The 25,451-nt window shown below is 39.8% G+C and overlaps 1 protein-coding gene across 14 annotated transcripts in view; it reads right to left on the reverse strand.

The window, feature by feature from the left end:
• The window catches only part of GCT (RNA polymerase II transcription mediator), a 300,003-nt gene that overhangs the window by 154,095 nt on the left and 120,457 nt on the right, over nt 1–25,451 (reverse strand). For 13 of the 14 annotated variants that reach the window (XM_089439924.1, XM_089439921.1, XM_089439917.1 and 10 more), the window contains 3 exons: nt 4,093–4,171; nt 3,384–3,725; nt 3,209–3,295 (listed from right to left, as the gene is read on the reverse strand). In XM_089439924.1, the coding sequence (XP_089296050.1) occupies nt 3,209–3,295; nt 3,384–3,725; nt 4,093–4,171 (508 nt within the window). The remainder of the gene's footprint in view (nt 1–3,208; nt 3,296–3,383; nt 3,726–4,092; nt 4,172–25,451) is intronic. The other variant, XM_089439926.1, reaches the window with a different exon arrangement.

The raw sequence follows: 25,451 nt of genomic DNA on the forward strand, positions 1-25,451 counted from the left end.
GAGAACCACTCCCAAAATGGAAATTAGTGAACGCATCATCAAAAAGGACTATGTGCTTTTGATTTCCAAAATAATGCAATCTTACTTTTTGCCTTCTTACAAAACTGATTTAAAAAACTTCACTACTAACTTCACTATTCACTATACAAAGTCCATATACCATAAGGCAATTTCATATAAAAGAGAGTTCAACAAATTTCTTATATACCATATATGGCCATTAAAAAGAGTTCAACGAATTTTCCATCACATTACATAACCTTTCATATGTATGAACTTTTATGCTACAACCCTTTTAATCATTGTTCACCATTTAAAAAACACCATACAGCCCTCATACAAAAAAAGACTCAACGTATCGTATATATATGATCGCACCAAGAGATATATTAATTGAACAATGAATATATTAATGCAGGATTCCAACTTCCTTTATTTTGTTATTTACAATATTTACATAGGTTTTCCTAATCCCAAAGATTAGGTGTCAACATAAACAATACACACGAACCTCACTAGCACTCAAAACACAAGCAAAGCCAAACCCACTTAAACAATAATTAGTTAATAACTTAATTACTTAAATGAAAGTTCAAGGGAAACATACCCTTTCACCTCATCAACAGTCATTGCTATAAAGTAAACTATCATGAGGGTTATTGTAACACCATCATTCATTCTAGCAATTATTTATATATATCAATACATTTATACAAATACATATATATTGTCTACACTCATTGTTTGTAACAAATTCCCATGTGTGATCCAATTCCTCTCGCAACAAGAGGATGAAGCAATTTGGAGTCTTATGACTAAATTTTGTAGAATAGGGCATGTTGCCCCATGTTGCTTGCCAAGCATGGGGTTTCTTAACCCCCTTGTCTCTAAGCACATCATGGCACCATATATCTCAATGCTAATGGAAAACTATACACCACAATCCACTGCTTCCCCAAGGCCTTTTGGCATACCTTTTTCCCAGGAATCAAACCATCCCACACAAATTGGATTCCATAACCATGTTCTCACATCCACATCTCCCCACCCCCCTCATGCCACCTTTTTTCAGAATTGGGGGTCAGGAGGGCAGCCAAAGCCACGGGGGGCAACTCAATTGGCAATCGTCACGTTATTCAAGGTTCAAATACCTCATGGGTCAAACCACACAACAACAAAACAAAAAACAAAAAAAAAATTCATCTATTAATTAGTGATTCTTCTCACATGTGCACTATAGAGGCCTAGTTGATCGACTTCTCTTGGGTGGAATTCTGATGTGATGGGATCTCTTTTCATGGATGCTTATGGTGAATCTTGTTTAATTTGGAGAAATAAATTGGTTTATTTGTTTTATCTTGGTAATATATTTCATGGGATGTATGTTCATGTGCTAAGTTCGTTTATTTACTATTTGCTTCATTGTCCCTTGTTCAGCTAAACCCTTCTTCCAAGTGTTTGAAGAATAGAAATAGTTTTTCGTTTCCCTTAATCATCCATAAAATTGAGAACCTAGATCTCAAACTCAGCATTAAGTTAGTTTATTTGCCCTAGTTTGTCTAGATTTAATATCACTCCAAGGAAACCCTAGAATTGTTTGAATCCTAGGCTCCATATGCCCTAGCTTGAGAAGGCACTAGTCCATCTCTCTTATGGTGTTCATTTAAAATACCAAAAATCGTTTTCATTTTATTTCATGATAAATTAGGGTTAAATTACAGCAAAATCTCATATTTTCACCATTTAATGACTTATTGATGTGTGCCCTAGGGTTAAACATTGTGTAAAAGTGCATTAAAGAAGCAAAAGTGAAGTTTTTCATGCATTTTTCAGCCATTTCATAGGTCTGACGTCGAGGATTATTTACTGCTATATGCCTTATTAACCATCAAAAATTGTTGTAATTTTGTCCCTCGTCTACTCTCTAATTTATTCTTCATTTCACATAGCTTATTCACTATTTTCATGGCTAAATTTGGTAAGGTTATAAACTATTGTATTGCCGCAATTTGTTGATATAAAACCCTAGTTTAAAGCAGCCTTGAGTATTTTCCTGATTTGGTGTGTTCAGGAAACCTATTTGAGACTCGTTAGACCAACAACATCCTTTAGAATGACCTGTAGCTCCATTGAACCGAAATCTGCAATTTATTCCAATTCGAACCTAAAATTTGTCATATCTTTATCCAGGGATTCTTTATTGTAGGATAATTGGGGAAACTTAGCTCAAGGTTCTTGGGTGACTTGATCCCTAAGCCCTACCATGGAAGCGTCCCTTGTGTTGTGTTGGATTGTGTTCTTCACTAAAGCGAGGGGAGTAGTTATTGAGGTGACAGCAGTGACACTCTCGTGTGTTGCACATTGTCTAGGTCATTAGTCAGTGGTGACACTCTTCTGTGTTGCACATTGTCTAGATCACTTAGTCATAGTGGTGACACTCTCCTGTCTTGCAACATGCCTAAGTCATGTCAGAGTCTTGATAATATATAATATATGATGAGAAATATCATATTGACTATTTCAGGGTTAGCAGAGACAACCTACAGGACAGCACAAAAGGGAGACCAACGTATCAGAACAAAAATACAGAGTGCAATAGATTGCTTTTTTAGAAATATCATATTGGCTATTTTAGGGTTACCAGAGACAACCTGCAGGACAGCACAAAAGGGAGACCAATGTATCAGAACAAAAATATAGAGAGGGCAATAGATTGCTTTACTGAATGTTGCCTTCTGAATAATCACCTTGAAAATCACCTTATATTTTGAGTTATTGATTGAAAATGGGTGGGAAATTTTTTTAACTCTTCAATTGATGATATTTTACCTTAAAAGAGAGATATTATAAGTAGGCATCCTTATTTCTTGGATGTGTCAATATTATTACCCCAAACCACAATGATGAGTGGAACTCTGGTTTTAAAAGGTGTAACACCATTTTGACCAATAGTGTTTAATCCTATTTCTGATAAATATATATTGAACATCCTCATAGTTGATTTATGGGAAACTAAAAAATGCCTCCAGATTTTGCATGCACCAATTGGTACAAGCCCATATTAGTAATTTTAGTATGCCTAATTTTTAAAAAATACTGATTGCCAAAGCCTTTCAATGTACCAGAAAGGACGGAATCTGTGTATTTTTAAAGATATCTAATGCTTTACTCATACAATCAGTAACAAAAAAAGCTCACAGTACATTACCCTGATATGGACGAACTTGTGCATGACATGTCAGCCAACGGACCATTTTCCAGCCATGATGTGCCAGCCCAATCTTTCAACCAACACCTGCAAAATTAATGACTTAGAAAATTACAATCTCCGAAATCCATTTCGCAAGTGTGAACTGAATATGCCTAGTGAAGAGAACGCATACCTTCTCAGACAAGTTCTAGCTGGGACAAGGGGTACCATTGGAACTAAAACGGCCTCAGCTGGGTATATTAATGTCCTTTCAACAAGTTGAACATAATCCTCACATCCCTGTTTTCTTTCATCCTTCACTGGAATCTCTGAAGAAGGAATATCAATATCATCCTGCTTAAAGCCACTCTTGTTCACATTTGAGCTTAATTGTCCTGCTTTTGCAGCTCTACCAGCAAGGCAACCAAGACTGACCTCTGCATAGCAAGTCTGTCCTCTTATCTTTCCATATGAAGCTTGACTGAAATGAAAAGGCAGAGTAACATCTGAGAAATCATTTGATGCCTTCATTTTGCTGCAACATAATAGGCACAAGCAGCACTGACACATCAACTTTGAGGTCAACATGGACAAGAAACATGAAGGTTGAATCATCAAGTAATAACTGCAATGTCAAAACTTTAACAACTTGCTAGCCAATGGTACTCATACAAGGTAGAACTGAGGGACGTTTCCATGTATTCTAAGAAAAATCTTGAATGATTACAAACATCTATCAATATAAACAAGGTCCGTAACATTTTATACATGCAAAAAAGTGAAACCCAGAACTTGAAAGATATGGAAGATGTTTCATTCACTGGCATGGGAATCTCATGTTCAACGATATGACAACAACTTAGTGTATATAAAAAGGCAACAAATATTTATTGAAAACAAACCTTTGATAAAGCTGACTCGCTAAATCACTGGGGCAACAACCTGTAAGCTTTCCCCTCATGCCATGGGGAGCAACAATAACTGTTCAGAATTCAAAAGAAACTGTAAGAATACTACTGCAAAGAAATTGAAAATCAAAAAGATTCTCAAAACTTTTTGAGAATTTCCTCTAGTGCAGCATCGAGATAGAAAATCTTAATTCAATCACAATAAAGGAATTTGATCTATGATAACGGAAATCTAGGATATGCAGTCACTAATAATTCAGAGGAATGACATAAATGCCAAATATGATCAAACATTGAGATTAGTCGGTCAAAATAATTCATTTGAGTATAGCATCTTTTACATGACGAAAAATAACTCAGAGAAGTGAAATATATAAGCGCAGCACAGCCAGGCTATGAATGGGTTGAATAAGATCTCACATTTTCATCAATGCACCATGCTACGAGAAATTTAATCTGTCTTGCTTCTTATCCAGTTCTCAATATTGATCATAATACATTCAGAAAAAACAAGGGAGTAAATGGCATCATTGCATTCCATTTTGTTCACACTCTATGATTGCAAGAGGAAAGTGTTATAAATATTTTTGTAGATTGAAATTTTTTGTCCAATGACGTTCTCAAAACTTTGACGAAGTTTGAAGTTTGGACTAACAACATACAAAAGTTTTAAGATAAATATATAGCAATCCACAAACATAGAAGACATAATAATTATTTAATTTATTAACTTGTCTAAGGATTGGCCTGTAAACTTGTACATTTTAAGTGTTTGTTGCATCAAACCACATTGATTTAATGTTTTAATTTCTTGGATTTATTATCGAAGATATTTCAAACGCATTTTGACGAAGTAAAATATTCTGAGAATCTGCACTAGACAGTGTTAACAGAAAAGCACAACCAATATGTCTAACCTATTAACGTCCTTTCTAAGGTGGGCATCCTACTTGCATGGAAATCATGGATGAAGTTTGAACAGGACATCCTGACTGAGGAGGATATAATATGTGCTAAAAGGATGCTAGGACAAACAGTGTTTGGTTTGATGAGCAAGACATGCATGAAGGTATGCAGCAACAGGATGACATGCAGCAGAGTACGTGCAATATGCAGCATAAAAGACATGATGTACATTGTAGATGCAGCACCATGATAAGAATGCCATGTACCTGGATGAAGACATTTCCGAATCTCAACATCAAATAAGCACAAGAACAACTGCAGAAGATTAATGAGAAATATCTCCCAGACAGTTTCCAAGCAGAGGAGATGTAGAGGACCACGAAGTTGACAACTTCAAAGCAGTACAAAAGGAGGGAGTTTCACAATCCCCTTATGTATGCCTTATCCAGTAGAAAAGGTTGTTGTTGTCAAGACCAAAATTCGAGGCGCAAATTTTGGGACAGCAGACTCGGACAGTGCGAAAATCGAGGAGCTGTCCAGCACGATTTTAGAGGCAGACCCATCACTTTCAGGCACAAAAGTCAAGGCAGGGATTGCACAAATTTCGAGGCATAATTTTGGCACAAAATTCGAGGATCTAAGCTGTGAGAAAATGCAGAAATTATGAGCATGAAATTTTGTGAAAATTTGAAAGTTATAGTATGCACAAATTTCCAGAAATTTGCATTTAATGCTACAGCAGAAAAGAGTAAATAGTATTGTGTTTATTTTATGTACTTATTCTAAATTTTTTAAGCAATAAAAACCTCCTTTGAAGACCAATTTTCTCCAAGAGTTTGTGGGGTTTTTCCAGGGACAACTTGACCAAAAATAAGTGCCTCATATGTGTGAATGCTTGCCTGAACTTCATATTAATTACCAGCTGATAGGAAAGTGAAAAATAGGAGAAATACTCTTTTAACATTTACAATAAATGCAACTGAAATTTATATCAGCATGACAAAACATGTGGGTTGGGCCTAAACAAACACATGCAAACTTGTAAACTGGGTTACGGGTAAAGTTCAATTGGTGGAGTTCAACAAGAAGAATGAACACAAATAGGATCCTTCTAGATGCCATCAAGGACCATTTATTCCCTCATGTTTCAGAGATCAGATATGCATATCAGATGTGGGAGTCATTGGTCTCCTTACGCCAGAGTTCTAATGAGAACAGGAAGATGGTGTTGAGACAAAACCTACGCAACACCAAGATGACCAAAACCGACAGTGTAACATCCTTCCTCACCAGAGTTTCACAAGTGAAGGATGAGTTAGCGGCCAATGGAGAGGTTGTTCCAAAGGAGCAGTTAGTTAGAATTACCTTAGATGGGTTCACCGAGAAGTGGGATGGTTTTATCCACGGCTTGGTGGCCAAAGAGACTTTCCTGGTTGGAGGAGGATGTGGGATGATTTCATCCAAGAGGAGATCGGGAGTGCAAGGGGTGGAAGCAAGAGTGGTGGGGGAGGTGAAGAGGAGAATGTTATGCTTGCAGCTAAGGGTAAGAAGGGAAAGAAGGTCAAGAAGGGGTCTTCTATTGGAGCAAAGCAGGAGAAGGGGAAGCAAAAGGCTAAGGAGAAGGACATGAGCAAAGTGAAATGCTTTGCTTGTGGGAAGATGGGTCACTACGATGTTTAGTGTCCCAACAAGAAGGATAAGAAGAAATAGGGAGTTAAGCTTCAACGGAAGTGAATGATTTTGAGGCTATGTTTGATTCAGAGTGTGCTTTGGTGGTGAGTTTAGCCACTCATGTCACATCTTCTCGTGCTTGGTTCATAGATAGTGAAGCATCCTACCATATGATCGGAGTTAGAGAGCACTTTACGATACTTTTGGAGGATGATATTGACTTGGAAATTGTGCTTGTCGACAACTCCAAAGTCAAGGCAGCACGGATGGGGACAGTTTCATTTCAGAGGGCGTCATCACCTCCGCCGAAGGTGATAGATGTTCTTTATGTCCCATGGTTGAAGAAGAGTTTGATATCAGTCTCTAGCTTGAAGGATAGGGGGTATGAGGTACAGTTCTGGAAGGGACAACTGTTGATATATCCTAGGGGATCCAGTATCGAGTCTGCTCGTGTGATTGGAGCTCGTAGTGGGAGACTATATAGACTTATGTTTCAACCTCTTAGAGCTATGGTATTATAGACTAGTAGCAGTGAGTTATGTGATTTGTGGTACAAGAGGATGGCCCACTTGCACCATGGAGCTTTCAGGATGTTGATGGAAATGGTCACGAGATTGCCTGACTTCAACATAGAACATCATGATGTGTGTAGAGTTTGATATCAGTCTCTAGCTTGAAGGATAGGGGGTATGAGGTACAGTTCTGGAAGGGACAACTGTTGATATATCCTAGGGGATCCAGTATCGAGTCTGCTCGTGTGATTGGAGCTCATAGTGGGAGACTATATAGACTTATGTTTCAACTTCTTAGAGCTATGGTATTATAGACTAGTAGCAGTGAGTTATGTGATTTGTGGTACAAGAGGATGGCCCACTTGCACCATGGAGCTTTCAGGATGTTGATGGAAATGGTCACAAGATTGCCTGACTTCAACATAGAACATCATGATGTGTGCAGGGGGTGTACTTTCCCAAAACATCTTTCTAAAGCAGTGACAAAAGTTGCAGGTATCCTTGACTTGATTCATTCTGACGTATGTGGTCCTATGTCTCATGTTTCATTGAGTGAATATGAGTACTATGTGACATTCATTGATGACGACCCCAAGAGGACTTGGATTTACTTCCTGAAGACCAAGGATGAGGTCTTTCGAAGTTTCCAAGAATTTAAGGCTCTTGTGGAGAACCAAACATGGAGGCAAATCAGGGTGTTGAGATCAGACAATGGGGGAAAGTACACTTCTGCGGAGATGAGAGACTTTTGTGGGAGTGTTAGCATCAAGAAGGAGCTCATTGTGCCTTATAACCCTCAACAAAATGGGGTGGCAGAGAGGAAGAACAGGACCATTGTGGGTGCAGCTAGAGCGATGTTGCATGATCAAACTTTACCTTTCTTCTTCTGGACCAAGGCATGAAACATTGTTGTATATTTGCAAAACGAGAGCCCACACAAAGTCTTAGGGAGCAAGACTCCTTAGGAGGTGTATACCGGCAAGAAGCCAGAAGTTGGGCACATCAGGATATTTGGCTGCCTTACAAATACACAGACCCCTGAGGAGAAGAGGACGAAGTTGGAACCCACTGCAAAGAAGGGTATCCCAGTGGGTTACAGTGAGACTAGCAGAGCCTACTGTATATATCATCCTGCACAGAGGAAGATTGTCCTGAGATGGGATGTGACATTTGAGGAGGAGAGACCTTTGAGGAGGTCTCAAGAGGTTGATCAGATAGAGCAGCAGGCTCCTCAGTAGAGGGCCACACCACAGGTTTCAGGTGCATCAGATGGTACTTCAAGATCAGGAGGTTCACCTTCTTCAGGGGTGACCGATTCACAGACCACAGTTTCGCCTGGTACCGGATCACCCAATGCAGGTTCATCAGGCACCTCAAAGTTCAAGATCTCCATTGGTTATTTCAGAGCCTTCCTCGCCTGGAGGAGAGGCACCAGTTGAGGTTTTTCCCATATCGCCACAGGAGACTACTGTAGGGAAGAGGAAGCCAAGATGGCTTCAAGAGACCCTAAAGGAGGCTCAGAAGGTAGTGGGGAGACCCAAGCGGTCAATAAGGGAGAGTAGACCACTAGAGAGGTTGGGTGGCTTTGTGGTAGATGTTGTGGAGACAGAGCCAGCTAGTTTTGAGGAGGCTGCTAGACAACAGATCTGGAGGGATGCCATGGTAGAGGAGTATGCCTCTATCATGAAGAATGATGTCTGGGAGGTAGTGCCACGTCCTGATGGGAAGTCAATTATGACTTCCAGGTGGCTCTACAAGATCAAACATGTTGCAGATGGCAGCATGGAGAAGTTCAAAGCTTGGTTTGTGGTGCGAGGGTTCTCACAGCTAGGGGGATTTGACTATGAGGAGACCTTTGCATTGGTTGCTCACTATGCTTCCATTAGAGCAGTGATATCTATAGCAACTGAGATGGGATGGAGGATTCAACAAATGGATGTGAAGACCGCCTTTCTTAATGTTGTTATATAAGAGGAGGTGTACATTAATCAGCCTGAGGACTTTGAGTTGCATGGGAGGTAGTCTCATGTGTGTAGGCTAAAGAAAGCCTTGTATGCACTAAAGCAGGCATCGAGGGCATGGTACGAGAGGATACATGCCTAATTGCAGCAGGTGGGTTTCCAGAAGAGTGATGCAGATCCAAACCTATACTTTATATTGGTAGGTGACGATCCACTCATTTTGGTACTGTATGTGGATGACTTGTTTATTACAAGGGAGGACAGACTCATTCAGCACCGCAACAGAGATCTTGCTTCACAGTTTGACATGACTGAAATGGGGTTGATGCATTACTTTTTGGGGTTAGAGGTTTGGTAGGAGGATGGGCATATCTTCGTGGGCCAGGGCAGGTATGCAGGAGATATCTTGAGGAGATTTTGTATGGATGGTTGCAGGTCTATGGCTACTCCTATGATCACCAATTGGAAGAAGTTGCATGATGTTGATTCCGAGTTGGTGGATCCCACTTTGTATCCTCAGCTGATCAGTTCATTGATGTATCTTCTTAACACCAGACTGGATATTTGTTTTGTTGTCAACAAATTGAGTCAATTTATGATGGAGCCCAGAAGAGTACATTAGGTGGTTGCAAAACATGTGTCGAGGTACTTACAAGGCACCGTGGATGATGGTTTGGACTATGTCAAATGTGATGGAGTCAAATTGATTGGTTGCACAGACTCAGATTGGGCTGGCAGTGTCAATAACCGAAAGAGTACTTCCAAATGTTGTTTCTCATTGGGCTCGACAGTTGTGTCATGGTTCAGCAAGAAACAGAAGTCAGTGGCATTAAGAAGCCCAGAGGATGAGTATATGGCAGCTAGTCAAGGAGGGTGCAAGGCATTATGGCTTCGCAAGATTCTTCATGGTTTATTTCGTCAGATGTTGAGACCAACTACGATTTACTGTGATAATCGAAGTTGTATTAAACTCTCTAAGAATCTAGTTTTTCATAATTGGTCAAAGCATATAGAGATCATATACCACTTCATCGGAGACTGGATTTAGCAAGGGGCGATAAAGATTGAGTATATATCCACTGATAAGCAAGTAGCAGACATTCTCACCAAGTCTTTGCCAAGAGGCAAGCATGTTTTCTTCAGAGACAGGATGGAGTCATGAGCAACACCTTCCTCAGTAAGAGGGAGTGTTGTAAATAGTACCAATGAGAGGTGTTACTAGGCTTTTATCCCTTTAGCCTAGTGATCACATTAATTACTTTTGTCTCAAGGACATTTATGAGTTACATTAATGTCATGGGTGGAAAAGGTACTTAAAAGTGTTGTACCATGTACTTTTCCTAATATTAAAGTTACTTATACTTTATAAAGTGACTTTATGTGTAAAATACTACGTGTACTTTTCTAATATTAAAGTGAGGAGAAAAATCACTTTATGAAAAAAAAATAGAAAAGATATACAACTTGAAAAAAGGTACTAGCAAACTTTTAAGTGATGAGGCCAATGTATGAGGGGGATCATTTGGGAGAATTGATCTCAACCACACATCTTGATATTTGAGGATGAAATCTCAACCATTGGATCCTAGATTTAGGGATTCAATCTTTTCCAATGAGACAAAAGAGAGAAAAGGGATCCCATTCTTCACTTCACACTTGAGAGAAGAGAGGAGAAACTTCATGAAAAAGGAGAAAATTTGCAGCTAGAGAAGGGCACGAATTACAAGGAGGAAGCAGCCACAGCAACACAAAAATCGAGGAGATTAGCCGCTACAACATGCACGAATTTTGAGGCATGGAGGCCCGAATCTCGAGGAGCTATTGCACGAACTTCAACGAGCAAAAACAACTCGAAATTCGAGAAGGTTTTTGCTGTCAATCCCACAATTTGAGGCATGAATTTCAGGACAACAGACTCAAACAATACAAAAATCGAGGAGACTTAGCATGATTTTTGAGCCAAAATAGTCACCTTTATGCACAAAAATCAAGGCAGGGATTGCACAAATTTTGAGGCAAAATTTAGGCAAAAAATTCAAGGAGTTGAGCTGTGAGAAAATGCAGAAATTATGAGCATGAAATTTTGTGAAAATCTGAAAATTACAGTGGGCACAAATTTCTGTAAATTTGCATTTAATGCTATAGCAGAAAAGGGAGATAAGTATTGTGTTTATTTTATGTACTTACTCTAAATTTCTCAAGCTTGAAGATCGATTTTCCCCAAGAGGCTATGGGGTTTTCCTGGGGTCAGCTTGACCAAAAATAAGTGTCTCATATGTGTGAATGCTTGCCTAAATTTCGTATTAATTACCAGCTGATAGGAAAGTGAAAAATAGTAGAAGTACTATTTTAATGTTTACAATAAATGCAACTGAAATTTATATCAACATGACAAAACCTGTGGGGTGGGCCTAAACAAACACATGCAAACTTGTAAATTGGGTTACGGGTGCAGATCATAATTTTTCTACATGGTATCAGAGCTTAGTGTAGCCATGTTGAGACTCAAATCTCAAATTTCAGTCAGCTGATAAAGAGGGCAGCAAGCATTTAAAGTCTTCAAACAGTGAACCAAAACCTTTGAAACCTTGCAGAAACCCAAAGACTTTAGCAATTTAGAGGAAGGAAGGTTCTAGCTCCAGATTTGCTCAATATTGTTGGCTGTGGGGTCATGGCTACTGGGTTGAGAGTAGAGGAACGATTGGCAGGGGCTAAGAATTTTGGCCCATGGAAGGAGAGGATTATGCTTTTACTAGAGGAGGTGGATGTGTGCCCTGTTGTTGAAGCAGTTGTGCAAGCACCCACTGATCCAGCTCAGTTGGTGGAGTTCAACAAAAAGAATGTGAAGGCAAACAGGATCCTCCTAGATGCCATCAAGGACCATCTATTCCCTCATGTTTCAGAGATCAGATATGCATATTAGATGTGGGAGTCCTTCGTCTCCTTACACCAGAGTTCTAATGAGAACAAGAAGATGGTGTTGAGACAAAACCTATGCAACACCAAGATGGCCAAGATCGACAGTGTGACATGCTTCCTCACCAGAGTCTCATAGGTAAAGGATGAGTTAGTTGCCATTGGAAAGGTTTTTCCAAAGGAGCAGTTGGTTAGGATTGCCTTAAATGGGTTCACCAAGAAGTGGAATTGTTTTATCCACGAATTGGTGGCCAGAGAGCACTTTCCTGGTTGGAGGAGGATGTGGGACGATTTCATCCAGGAGCAGATCAGGAGGAGTGTGAGGGGTGGCAGAAAGAGTGGTGGGTGTTATGAAAACAGCTCACAAAAAGATAGAAAATATAGATCAATGACTTCAAAATCAACCTTTTTGAGGAGGCAACCTCCTTTACATTACACAAATGAACAATTCTTGGATGATACAAATGGCAAGGCCTCCTTTCTATATATACAAGTCTAAGGGGTCATAATATAATCAGAGCCGACATAACAATAATAATGTAAGGGCACAACAATAACAATATGTAAAAATTTCTCATTTCCCACCCCGGTTTTCAGTTTCACCTTATTTCTCCAAAATAGTTAAATGCCCTTTCCCATATCCATACATTTAACAGCAGGAAAATAAATTTTGCTGAAAACACAAATTCTGGAAAAATTACAGAATGTTGGAAAATGCAAAAATAAAAATCAGCACATACAAACAGCCATTCAACACATTTAAACACAGTGATTTTTGGTCAAGGTGACCCTGGAAAAACCCCCTACAACTCTTGGGGAAAACCAGTTCGAAAGCTCCTTCTTATTTCTGGAAAATGCTTTTTACAGTGAGAGAAAATATTCAGCAAAAATCAGCAAGCAAACTTTTACAACTTATCTCGTTTTTCGTGCCTCACAGCCAACTGGAAAAACTTGCAAACAGCAAAACTGAACAGCAATAAATGTTGTACGGCCTCCTCGATTTTTGTGCCAAATTTCAACGTTAAATGTTGTTGTACGGCCTGCCTAGAAAAGCGTGCAAGCTGCCATAAATGCTACTGTATGGTTTCCTCGATTTCTGTGCAGAAAAAAACAGCAGTACAGTGTACGGATTTTTGCCTAGAAATGCGTGCCAAGGTACAGCCACTTGCTGTACGGCCTCCCTTGAAAAACATGCCAGCAATTTTCAGACTTTCTGCTCCTCGATTTCTGTGCAACCTTGCTGTACAGCCTCCTTGGAATCTGAGCCAAAACTGTTGTACAGCCTTTCTAGAAAATCATGCCCAAAACCTGCCCTTCACTGTGTGCTAACTCAGCTGTACGGACTTGCTGGAATGCTACCTTGGAATGTGTGCCAAGCTGCTGCTTCCTTCTCCTCACTATCCAGAAATCTCCCTTGCTCTCTTGCTCTCCTTCTCTCAATCTGCTCATGAAAGAATGAATGACATTTTCCTCCTTTCTCTCCTTTAATCTAACCATAAGTGACTTTTGGGGAATCCCTAAATCCAATGGCTGAAATAGATTGAGATCTAGGGCTGAGATTAAATACTCATTTAAATCTCACTTTCTATTTTTTAATTCACCCCACTTTAATAAAGACCCCCACTTAGTCATTTATTTCCAAAGTCACTTTTCATTTCTAATTTTACATTGACTTTATTAAAGTCACTTTAAAATTAGACTTTAGTAACTTTATCACTTAAAGTCACTTTTAAATTAGATTTGACTTTATAAAAATTATAGTCACTTTAGGAGAAAAGTTAAATTCTTTTGGACACTTTTCCCTAGACCAAAGATCAAAGTCTTAAGGAACCACCTGTCCTCCGGTACCAAATTTCAACAAAATAGTGGGCTTCTCTAGGGCACAATAATAACAATATGGGGACTACATGGGCACAACAATATAATAAGGGGATTGCACTAATAACAATAAGGGGTTACACTAGAAGTATAGGGGCCTAACATGCCCCTCCTTCAAAAAGTGTTGTCCTCAACACTTGAGTAGTTCTAGATGCTTCTGTATAAAATTCTCGTCTTCCCATGTGGAATCTTCAGCAAGTAAGTTCTTCCACTTTATGAGATACTCTGAAATTGGTCGATTTCGTAGCTCTTGGGTTCTTGTTTCTGTGACTGCCTCAGGTTCCAATATGATTTTTCTTTCCTCATCAAGTTCCAACAATATTATTTGAACTAGGAGCTTGTCACTTATAACCTTCTTTAAGCATGAAACATGGAAAACTAGGGGCACTTAGGAAGACGCAGGAAGCTCCAATTTGTATGCCATAGTACCAATCTTTTGTAACACCTTGTACGGACCATAATACTTTGTTGATAATTTATTATCTTTCTTAGCTTGCTTGAGGGACATTTGTTTGTATCGTTGTAGTCATAGAAATACCCAATCACCTACATCAAAACTTATTTCATTGCGATGTTGATCTGCTTGTTGTTTCATTCTATTTTGCGCCAAAGTGAGCTTATCCTTTAAGAGTTTGAGAACTTGTTGTTGATGCTCGACGTGATCCTCCACTACTTGAACCTTAGAATTTTCTTTTAAAGATGATGTGATGGACGGTGGATGATATCTATAAAGTACCATAAATGGGGTCATTTTTGCTGCAGTATGGAAGGAAGTGTTATACCACCATTCAGCAAGAGGAAACCACTTGACCCATTCTGTCTGTTTATCAGATACAAGACAATGAAGATGTCCTTCCAAACATTTGTTCACTATCGCAGTTTGCCCATCGGATTCAGGATGATAAGATGAGCTAACTGAGTACCCAAATATTCCACCTCTTGTACTCCAAAGAAACAATTGAAGCTTTTTGCATGTAATTGTTTATCCTCCAATAGTTTGAGCACCTTATGCACATGTTGAACATCATCCTTCCAAGACTTGATGTAGATTAGTATATCATCAAAAAATACTAACATAAATTTTCTAAGGGTTTGAGAATGGAATTCATCAAACCTTGAAATGTAGAAGGTACATTGGTAAGGTCAAAAGGTATGACCGAAAATTCATAATGACCCTCATGAGTTATAAATGTTGTTTTTGGAATGTCTTCAATCTTCATTTTGATTTGATGATATCTTGAACAAAGATCCAACTTGGTGAAGTAAATTGCTCCATGTAATTCATCAATGACAGGAATGGGAAATTTATCTTTAATAGTAAGCTTGTTGAGCTCCCTATAATCTGGACAAATGCGCCATGATCCATCCTTCTTGTGTACCAATACCACTAGAGCAGAAAAAGAACTTTGACTAAGTTGAATTATACCAACCTCTAACATTTATGCAACCATACGTTCAATTTCACTCTTTTGGGCATATGGATATTTGTAAGGTCTAATGTTTGGGGGAACACTTCCTGGAATCAAATGAATAGCATGATCATGATCACGAATAGGTGAGAGGCCCTTGGGAGTCTCAAATACCTTGGAATGATTGTCCAAAACTTTTTGGAGATTTGGAGAAAAAGATGATTTTGATGTGGGTACATCTAGTGAACATAATTGTGTAGTTTTGCCCCGCTGTTCTTTCTTTAGAAGCTTTATCATGCTGTTAGAGCTTATTATCTTTCTCGATTTCCCTGTGATACCCCTTAATTCGACCTCCTTCCCAAAAAAAATTCAAGAAAATTTATTGAAAATTAAAAGCCATCGTACCCAAAGATTGTAGCCATTAAACTCCTAGTACAACATCCACACCACCAATTGGAATGGAAAGCATTGGACTATTCAAGACATATTCTCCCATGGATAGCTTGATATTATGGCACTTTCCAGAGCAATTTATGGTTCCTCCATTTGCAACCATTACTTGACACTCTGGTGCTGGATATAGGAAGCAATTCAATTCCTTGGCTATCTTACAATGAATAAAATTATGGGTACTACCCGAATCAATCAACACTATTACCTTTTTCTTCTTGATATGCCCTTCTATCTTGAGAGTTTGAGGAGTGGTAATTCCTGTCAATGCATTACAAGATATGGTCAGATTCATTTCTTCTTTCTTTGGGATTGGTTCCTGGTGTATATCCTCTTCTTTTGATGTTTCATGTTCCTTTCCTTGATCCTCTTCCCCATCTATGTAAATTAATTTCTTCTCAGCACACTTATGACCTTTATTTTATTTTCTATCACAATTGTAACAAAGCCCTTTTGCTCTTTTTTCTTCCAATTGTTGTGGTCTAAACCTTGTAGGTGGTGAAAGGCTAGGAGCAACACTTCCATATTTATAGTTATGAGTGGTAGGCTTCCTTGTTGCCATAATTTCGCTTTCAATTTTTCTTGCCAACCTGTATGCCTTCTTCAATGAATCAGCTTCCCAAAGGTGAACCTCATGTTGAATGTTATCCTCTAAAGTTCCTATGAAGACATCAATCCACTGCTTCTTTGGAATATCATTTAACCTTATATTCAATTTTTGGAAGTCCTCAATGTGCTCTGCCATTGAACCCTTTTGTTTCAAATTTATCAATTGGCTAAAGAAGGCGTTGCTCTTTGTATCCTCATAATGTGCTATCATTTCCTGCGTGAAAATTGACCAGGTGACAAGAGGTTTACGAGAACAAAGCCCTTTATACCATAAAAATTGATTTGGTTCTAGATATAAAGATGCAATACGTACCTTTTGTAATAGTTGCACATCATGTAGATCAAAATATTTCTCCATATGTAGTATCCATGTTATGGGATCCTTGCCATCAAACTTCCTCATATCGATCTTTGGAATATGGTGGGTCTTCAATCCAATGTTAGATTCTATGAAACCATGATTAACATTTATTTTTTTCTCATCATGAGTTCCCTCTACTACCTTTTCGTCATTAGGAGGCCTTTCTTATAGCAGCGTTGTCCCACCTTCCTTCAAAACCTTCCATGTATTTCTTCAAAGCTTCCATGTCTTTCTTTAAATCTTGTTCCATGGCACATATAAAACTATTTATCTTAGCTTCGATCGCATTCTTCAAATCATCCATCCAGTTTTTCTTACTAGGTGTTTCTATTTTCTTGATTCGAGTCATTATTTTTTTTTGCTTTTAGCAACTCGATCTTGAATCTGTTATATCTCTGAAATTTCAGATCTCCAAGGTATGAACTTGCGACCCACAATAGCATTCTACGTCCTCTTTCCAATGCCACTAGTGTAATCGAAATTGGATTCTCCAAGAAAGAGTTATGCCCAATCGCCCAAGATGACCCGATTATATACTTTTTCAGTAGAGAGAACTTGTAAGAAGTGCCACGTGTCACTGTTTCGCCCTTCGAACCTGAAAACAATACACATAAAAATACAGTCTGTCCTCGTTTTGTAACTTCTTACGAAAAGAGAGAAAGTTACGACGATTTTCCCAAGGTCACCGGTTTGGGATGTAATTTGGGAGTCTGCAAAAACCCTAAATGTCTTGGACCGTATCTCCTAAAATATAGCAAAACAAGATCTGAAATTCAGGACCCAGCTTCACCAAGATTTCAGCTCAAATGGATTTTAATTTCAAAGTCTAAACCTTCGTAGAAAACAAATTATAGTGAAAATTCCACAATGACTTGTTTGAGATGCAATTCTGGAGCTTGCAAAAACCCTAACTTCCTCATATCATATCTCCAAAAATATAGCGAGACAAGATCTGAAATTTGGGCCCAAGCTTCAAAAAGATTTCGGCTCAAATGGGTTTTTTTAGCTTTTGAAACTTCGTAGAGAAAAAGTTATATCGAAAATGCCACGATGACCTATTTGGAGCAACAAAACCCTAGAATCCAAAGTTCTGATACCAAATGTTATGAAACCAGTGCACAAAAAGATAAAAAATATAGATTCAAAATCAGCCTCTTCAAGGGGGCAACCTCCTTTACATTACACAAATGAACAATTCTTGGATGATACAAATGACAAGGCCTCCTTTCTATATATAGGAGTCTAAGGGGTCATAATATAATCAAAGCCGACATAACAATAATAATGTAAGAGCACAACAATAACAATAGTGGGCTTCTATGGGGCACAATAATAACAATATGGGGACTACATGGGCACAACAATATAATAAGGGGGTTGCACTAATAACAATAAGGGGTTACACTAGTAGTATAGGGACCTAACAGTGGGAGAGAGGAAGAGGAGAATGTTGCTCTTGCGGCTAAAGGCAAGGGAAAGAAGGTCAAGAAGGGGCCTTCTAGTGGAGCAAAGCAGGAGAAGGGGAAGCAGAAGGCTAAGGAGAAGGACATGAGCAAAGTGAAATGCTTTGCTTGTGGGAAGATGGGTCACTATATTGTTCAGTGTCCCAACAAGAAGGGTAAGAAGAAACAAGGAGTTGCAGCTTCAACAAATGTCAATGATTTTGCGACTATGTTTGATTTAGAGTGTGCTTTGGTGGTGAGTTTAGCCACTCATGTCAGATCTTCTCATGCTTGGTTCATAGACAGTGGAGCATCCTACCATATGACCAGAGTTAGAGAGCACTTTACGAGCCTTTTAGAGGATGATATTGAATTGTACATTGTGCTTGGCGACAACTCTAAGGTCAAGGCGGCAAGGATGGGGACAATTTCATTTCAAAGGGAGTCATCACCTCCTCTAAAGGTAACAGATGTTCTTTATGTTCCAGGGTTGAAGAAGAGTTTGATATCAGTCTCTAGCTTGGAGGATAGGGGGTATGAGGTACTGTTCCAGAAGGGACAAGTGTTGATATATCCCAGGGGATCCAGTATCGAGTTTGCTCGTGTGATTGGAGCTCGTAGTGGGAGACTATACAGACTTATGTTTCAGCTTCTTAGAGTTATGGTAGCGCAGAGCAATAGCCGTGACTTATGTGAGCTGTGGCACAGGAGTATGGCTCACTTGCACCATGGAGCTTTCAGGATGTTGAGGGAGATAGTTACAGGGTTGCCTGACTTCAGCACAGAGCATCATGATGTGTGCAGGGGGTGTGCTTTGGGAAAGTACACCAAGTCACCTTTCTAGAGTAGTGACAACAAAGCTGCAGGTATCCTTGACTTAATTCATTCTAACGTATGTGGTCCTACGTCTCACGTTTCATTGCTGACCACTCCAAGAGGATATCAGTAATATGTGACATTCATTAATGACCACTCCAGGAGGACCTGGATTTACTTCCTAAAGACCAAGGATGAGGTCTTCCGGAGATTCCAAGAGTTTAAGGCTCTTGTGGAAAACCAGACAAGGAGGCAAATCAGGGTGTTGAAATCAGACAATGGGGGCGAGTACACTTTTGCGGAGATGAGGGATTTTTGTGGGTGTGTTGGCATCAAAAGGGAGCTCATTGTGCCCTATAATCCTCAACAGAATGGGGTGGCAGAGAGGAAGAACAGGACCATTGTGGGTGTAGCTAGAGCGATGTTGCATGATTAGAATTTTCCTTTCTTCTTGTGGGTCGAGGCGTATAACATTGTTATATATTTGCATAATGGGAGCCCACACAGAGTCTTGGGGAGCAAGACTGCTGAGGAGATGTATATCGGTAAAAAGTCGGAGGTTGGGTGCATCAAGATATTTGGGTGCCTTACATATTCACATGTCCCTAACAAGAAGAGGACGAAGTTGGAACCCACTGCAGAGAAGGGTATCCTAGTGGGTTACAATGAGACCAACAAAGCCTACCGTATATATCTTCCTACAGAGAGGAAGATTGTCCTGAAATAGGATGTGACATTTGAGGAGGAGAGGGATTTGAGGAGGCCTCAGGAGGATGATCAAGTATAGCAGCAAGCTCCTCAACAAGGGGCACACCACAGGTTTCAGGTGCATCAGGTGATACTTCAAGATCAGGAGGTTCACTTTCTTCAGGGATTACCAGTTCACGGAGCACAATTTCGCCTGTTAACGGATCACCTGGTGTAGGTTCATCAAGCACAATGTCTCAGAGTTCAAGATCTCCATTGGTTAATTCAGAGCCTTCCTCGCCTGGAGGAGAGGCACCAGTTGAGGTTTTTCCCATACCACTGCAGGAGACTACAGCACGAAAGAGGAAGCCAACATGGCTTCAGGTGACCCTGAAGGAGGCTCAAGAGGCAGTGGGGAGACCCAAGTGATCAGTGAGGGAGAGAAAACCACCAAGGAGGTTGGGTGTCTTTATGGTAGATGTTGTGGAGACAGACAGAGCCAGCTAGTTTTGAGAAGGCCGCTAGACAGCAGATCTGGAGTGGTGCCATGGTGGAGGAGTATGCCTCTATCATGAAGAATGATGTCTGGGAGGTAGTGCCACATCCTGATGGGAAGTCAGTTGTGACTTCCAAGTGGCTCTACAAGATCAAACATGTTGTGGATGGTAGCATGGAGAATTTTAAAGCTCGATTTGTGGCGCGGGGATTCTCACAAGTAGAGGGAGTTGACTATGAGGAGACCTTTGCATTGATTGCTCGCTATACTTCCATTACAACAGTGATATCTATAGCAGCTAAAATGGGATGGAGGATCCACTAAATGGATATGAAGATCGCCTTTCTCAATGGTGTTATACAGCAAGAGGTGTACATTGAGCAGCTTGAGGGCTTTGAGTTGCATGCAAGGGAGTCTAATGTGTGTAGGCTAAAGAAAGCCTTGTATGGACTGAAGCAGGTACCAAGGGCATGGCACGAGAGGATAGATGCCTACTTGTAGCAAATGGGTTTCCAAAAGAGTGATGCAAATCCCAACCTATACTTTATCTTGGTAGGTGATGATCCACTCATTCTGGTACTCTATGTGGATGACTTGTTTATTACAGGGGAGGACAGACTCATCCAGCACTGCAAGAGAGATCTTGCTTCATAGTTTGACATCACTGAAATAGGGTTGATGCATTACTTTCTGGGGTTGGAGGTTTGGCAAGAGGATGGGCATATCTTCGTGGGCCAGGGCAAGTATGCAAGAGATATCTTGAGGAGATTCTGTATGGATGGTTGTAGGTCTATGGCTACTCCTATGATCACCAACTAGAAGAAGTTGCATGATGTTGATTCTGAATTGGCGGATCCCACTTTGTATCGTCAGCTGATTGGTTCATTGATGTATCTAGTTCACACTAGACCAGATATTTGTTTTGCAGTCAACACATTGAGTCAGTTTATGATGTAGCCCAGGAGAGTACATTGGGTGGCTACAAAACATGTGTTGAGGTACTTACAAGGCACAGTGGATGCTAGTTTGGACTATGTTAGATGTGATGGAATTAAATTGATTGGTTGCACAAACTCAAATTGGGTTGATAGTGTCAGTGGCCGAAAGATTACTTCCAGATGTTGTTTCTCATTGGTCTCAGCAACTGTGTCATGGTTCACCAAGAAACAGAAGTCAGTGGCATTGACTAGCGCAGAGGCAGAGCATATGGCAGCGAGTGAGGCAAGGTGAGAGACATTATTGCTTTGCAATATGCTTCATGGTTTATTTGGTCAAATGTTGAGACCAACTACGATTTACTGTGATAACCAGAGTTGTATTAAACTCTATGAGAATCTAGTATTTCACGATCGGTCAAAGCATATAGAGATCAAATACCACTTAATCAGAGACCAGGTTCAGTGAGAGGCAGTAAAGCTTGAGTATATATCCACTGATGAGCAGGTAGCAAACATTCTCACCAAGTCTTTGCCAAGAGGCAAGCATGTTTTCTTCAAAGACAGGATGGGAGTGGTGAGCAACACCTTCTTCGGTAAGAGTGAGTGTTGTAAAACTAAATAGTACCAAAGAGAGTTGTTACTAGGTTTTTATCCCTTTTATCCTAGTGAACACATTAATTACTTTTGTCTCAATGACATTTATGAGTTATATTAATGTCATGGGTGAAAAAGGTACTTAGAAGTGTTGCATGATATACTTTTTCAGTTTTTCTAATATTAAAGTCACTTGTACTTTATAAAGTGACTTTATGTGTGAAGTACTAAGTATACTTTTCTAATATTAAAGTGAGGTGAAAAATCACTTTATGAAAAAACAAATAGAAAAGGTACACAAATTGATTTAATTAAAATAATTAAATATTTTAAATGGTTCCCTAAGTCTAAACTTAGGAAATCCGGTTAATTAAACGGTATTAATTAAATCTGGTGCGAATCTTCAAGAAGAAGACGAGGATCAACTCCCAATTAATCTTATTAGTTGATTATGTTTTAATCTTGGTCTTTGGTGCTCCAATAAGAGATTATAAGGAGTTCAATGGGCACTTGGAGAACACACTTGTGCAGTTCGATTTTGCTGGGAAATCGATTTCCAGAGTAGCAGCTGTGAGTTGTCGGAAATGATTCAGAAATATCGAAGCAATGAGAGGGGCGGGGATAGTAGGTCGGAGGATATTTTCCAGTTCCATGTAGTGCAACGCAGATAAGGCAGAGAGAGGTTCAGAGAGGCAGCGTAGTGCTTCAAAGGGAGTCTAAAATTCTGCTGAGGAGCAATTGAGATCTAGTGTCGGAAGTCAGGGTGTGAGACTGGAGGGCCAGAGGGTCAAGTTTCCAGCTAGCAGAAGATCAGAGGAGGAGGTGACGTAGTACCTAGAGGTTGTGACGTAGATCTGCATAGGTTGACGCAAAGGTTGCGTGGAGGCAGCGTGGGGCTAGCCATCTAGAGCCCGAATCAGATTCAAATCGCTAGTGAGTGTGTGAGATTTTTCTCACTACCTCTTCGCCAGTTTATTCTCTGTATCAAATTGCCAGTTTGGGCATCTAATGATTTATACTCAGATTACTACTGCATAATAATAAAACCCTCAACTGCTACACCGGTTTTCCCACATTGGGTTTTTCTGGGGACATTTGTCCAAAAACAACAGTGTAATTGTGTGTGTGTTTATTTCTCTCCAATGCAGTATTTAGTTTCCGCAGTATTTTATTTTGTGTAGGCTGCAGTGTATGTATTTCGATATTTGTCATAGAAAACTGCAAGTAATTTGTTCAAAGTAATTTAACAAATAGGAGAAATATCATCAGTTTGCTACAGTAGGAATCGGGTCACCGATTTTTCACAATTAGCAACTATAGTAGGCACGAATTTTGAGGCAGGGAGGCCCAAATTTCAAGGAGTTGCTGCGTGAATTTCAAGGAGCAAAACAGATCGAAATTCTTGGAGAGGGTTATTGTTTTCAGCCCAAAATGTTGAAATTTGATGACTAAAAATTTTCCTGCAATCCCAACCCGATTTTAATTTCACCTTATCACTCAACATATAGAATTCTAGAAATGAAATTTTCATACTAAAACACATGGGACTGTCAACACATGCTGAAAATAAATATGGACATAAACAAACCAGCAACACACATAAAAATACACAGATTTTTGGTCAACTTAGACCTGGGCAAAACCCCTTCAATCTTCTCAAGGGAAAACCTGTTAGAGAGCTATTCAAATTTATTTATCTTTCAAGTTCAGGAAAAATACATTTGGAGACAAACAAAACAAAAAAATACAACTTATATCTTCACCCCAAAACTCCTTGAAAATTGTGCCCACTTTGCCTCAATTTCCATGCGCACTTGACGCTGAAAATACAGACTGTACGGGTTTTTCAAAAAAAATCTCAAAATCTTCTCTCGAACGGCATGCAACTCACAGCATTAAATGTTGTTCGTATTGTACCTTATGTTGTCTTCTATGCCTTGATTTTCATGCCCAGCTTTGCCCAAAAATCACTCCTCCAATTTGCTACAACAAATTTCTCCTTCAGAACTTTTCTCCAGCTCTCTGCCTCCTTTCTCCAATCTTCTCATGAAGAATGAATGCAGTCTCTCTTTTCTTTTCCCCCTTTTGTTTCCCTAAATGACTTTTGGGTAACCCTAAGATCTAATGGCTCAGATTCATTTAGATCAAGGGATGAGAATAAATGTGCATTTAATTCTCACTTTCTATTTTTAACTCACCCATTAAATAAAGTACCCACATTGTACTTTATGTCTAAAGTCATTTTTCACTTTATAATTTAACATTGACTTTACCACTTATAAAGTCACTTTCACTTTATAAAGTCACACTTAGGAAAAGAATTATTTTGGACACTTTTCCCTAGGTAGAGACTAACCCATGGGAAACCACTTGTCCAAGGTACATTAAAAATCAACACTCCCTCTTACCGAGGAAAGTGTTTCTCACCACACCCATCTTGTCCCTGAAATGGACATGCTTGCCTCTTGGCAAGGACTTCGTGAGAACATCGGCCACCTGCTCATCTGTCAATATATACTCCAGCTTCACTGCCCCCTTCTGAACATAGTCCCTGATGAAATGATATTTGATGTCAATGTGTTTTGACCTGTCATGAAACACTGGATTCTCCGTGAGTTTAATGCAACTCTGATTATCACAATGAATAACCGTCAGTCTCAACTCCTGATCAAATAGGCCATACAACAACCTGTGAACCCAAATGGCCTCACAACTAGCCTGGCTAGCAGCCATATACTCGGCCTCAGAAGAGCTAAAAGAAACTAACTTTTGCTTTTGACTGAACCACGACACAACTGCCAAACCCAATCTGAAGCAACACCCTGAAGTGTTTTTCCTATCAGAAGCACACCCTGCCCAATCTGAATGTGTAACCTGCCGACCTCACTCTATCTCCTTGCCTCTAGTCCAGACCATAATCAATAGTCCCCTGCACGTAGCGAAGAATGTGCTTTGCAGCTACCCAATGCACCCTCTTGGGCTCAACCATGAACTGGCTAAGTGTATTCACTGCAAAGCATATACCTGGCCTAATGTTGACTAGATACATCAAGGACCCAATAAGTTGCCTATACAATGTGGGATCCACCAAACCAGAATCTGAAGCATGAAGCTTCTTCCAATTGGTGATCGTAGGTGTAGACATGGGCCTACAGTCTGCCATGTGAAATCTGCTCAACACATCCACAGCATGAATCTTTAGCATGAAGCTTCTTCCAATTGGTGATCATAGGTGTAGACATGGGCCTACAATATGCCATGTGAAATCTGCTCAACACATCCACAACATACTTCCCCTACCCCAAAAAGATATGCCCCTCCTCCTGCCACACCTCAAGCCCCAAAAGGTAATGCATTAGCCCAATGTCCTTCATCTCGAACTCCATAGCAAGATCCTCCTTGCAACCACTAATCAATCTCTCTGCCCCAGTTATGAACAAGTCATCAACATACAGCACAAGAATGAGAGGATCATCCCCTACAACAATGTAGTATAGGTTTGGATCTACATCACTCTTCGTAAAACCCATCCGCTGTAAGTAAGTATCAATCCTCAAATACTAAGCTCTCAGAGCTTGCTTAAGTCCGTACAGTGCTCGCCTCAACCAGCATACATGGGTCTCCCGCCCAAGTACCTCAAAGCCCTATGACTGCCCAACATACACCTCCTCCTCTATAACTTCGTTCAGAAATGTGGTCTTCACATC

This window comes from Pinus tabuliformis, chromosome 9 (assembly GCF_031772625.1).
Source record: "Pinus tabuliformis cultivar Carrire ecotype Pingquan chromosome 9, CPIR1, whole genome shotgun sequence".
NCBI lineage: Eukaryota > Viridiplantae > Streptophyta > Pinopsida > Pinales > Pinaceae > Pinus > Pinus tabuliformis.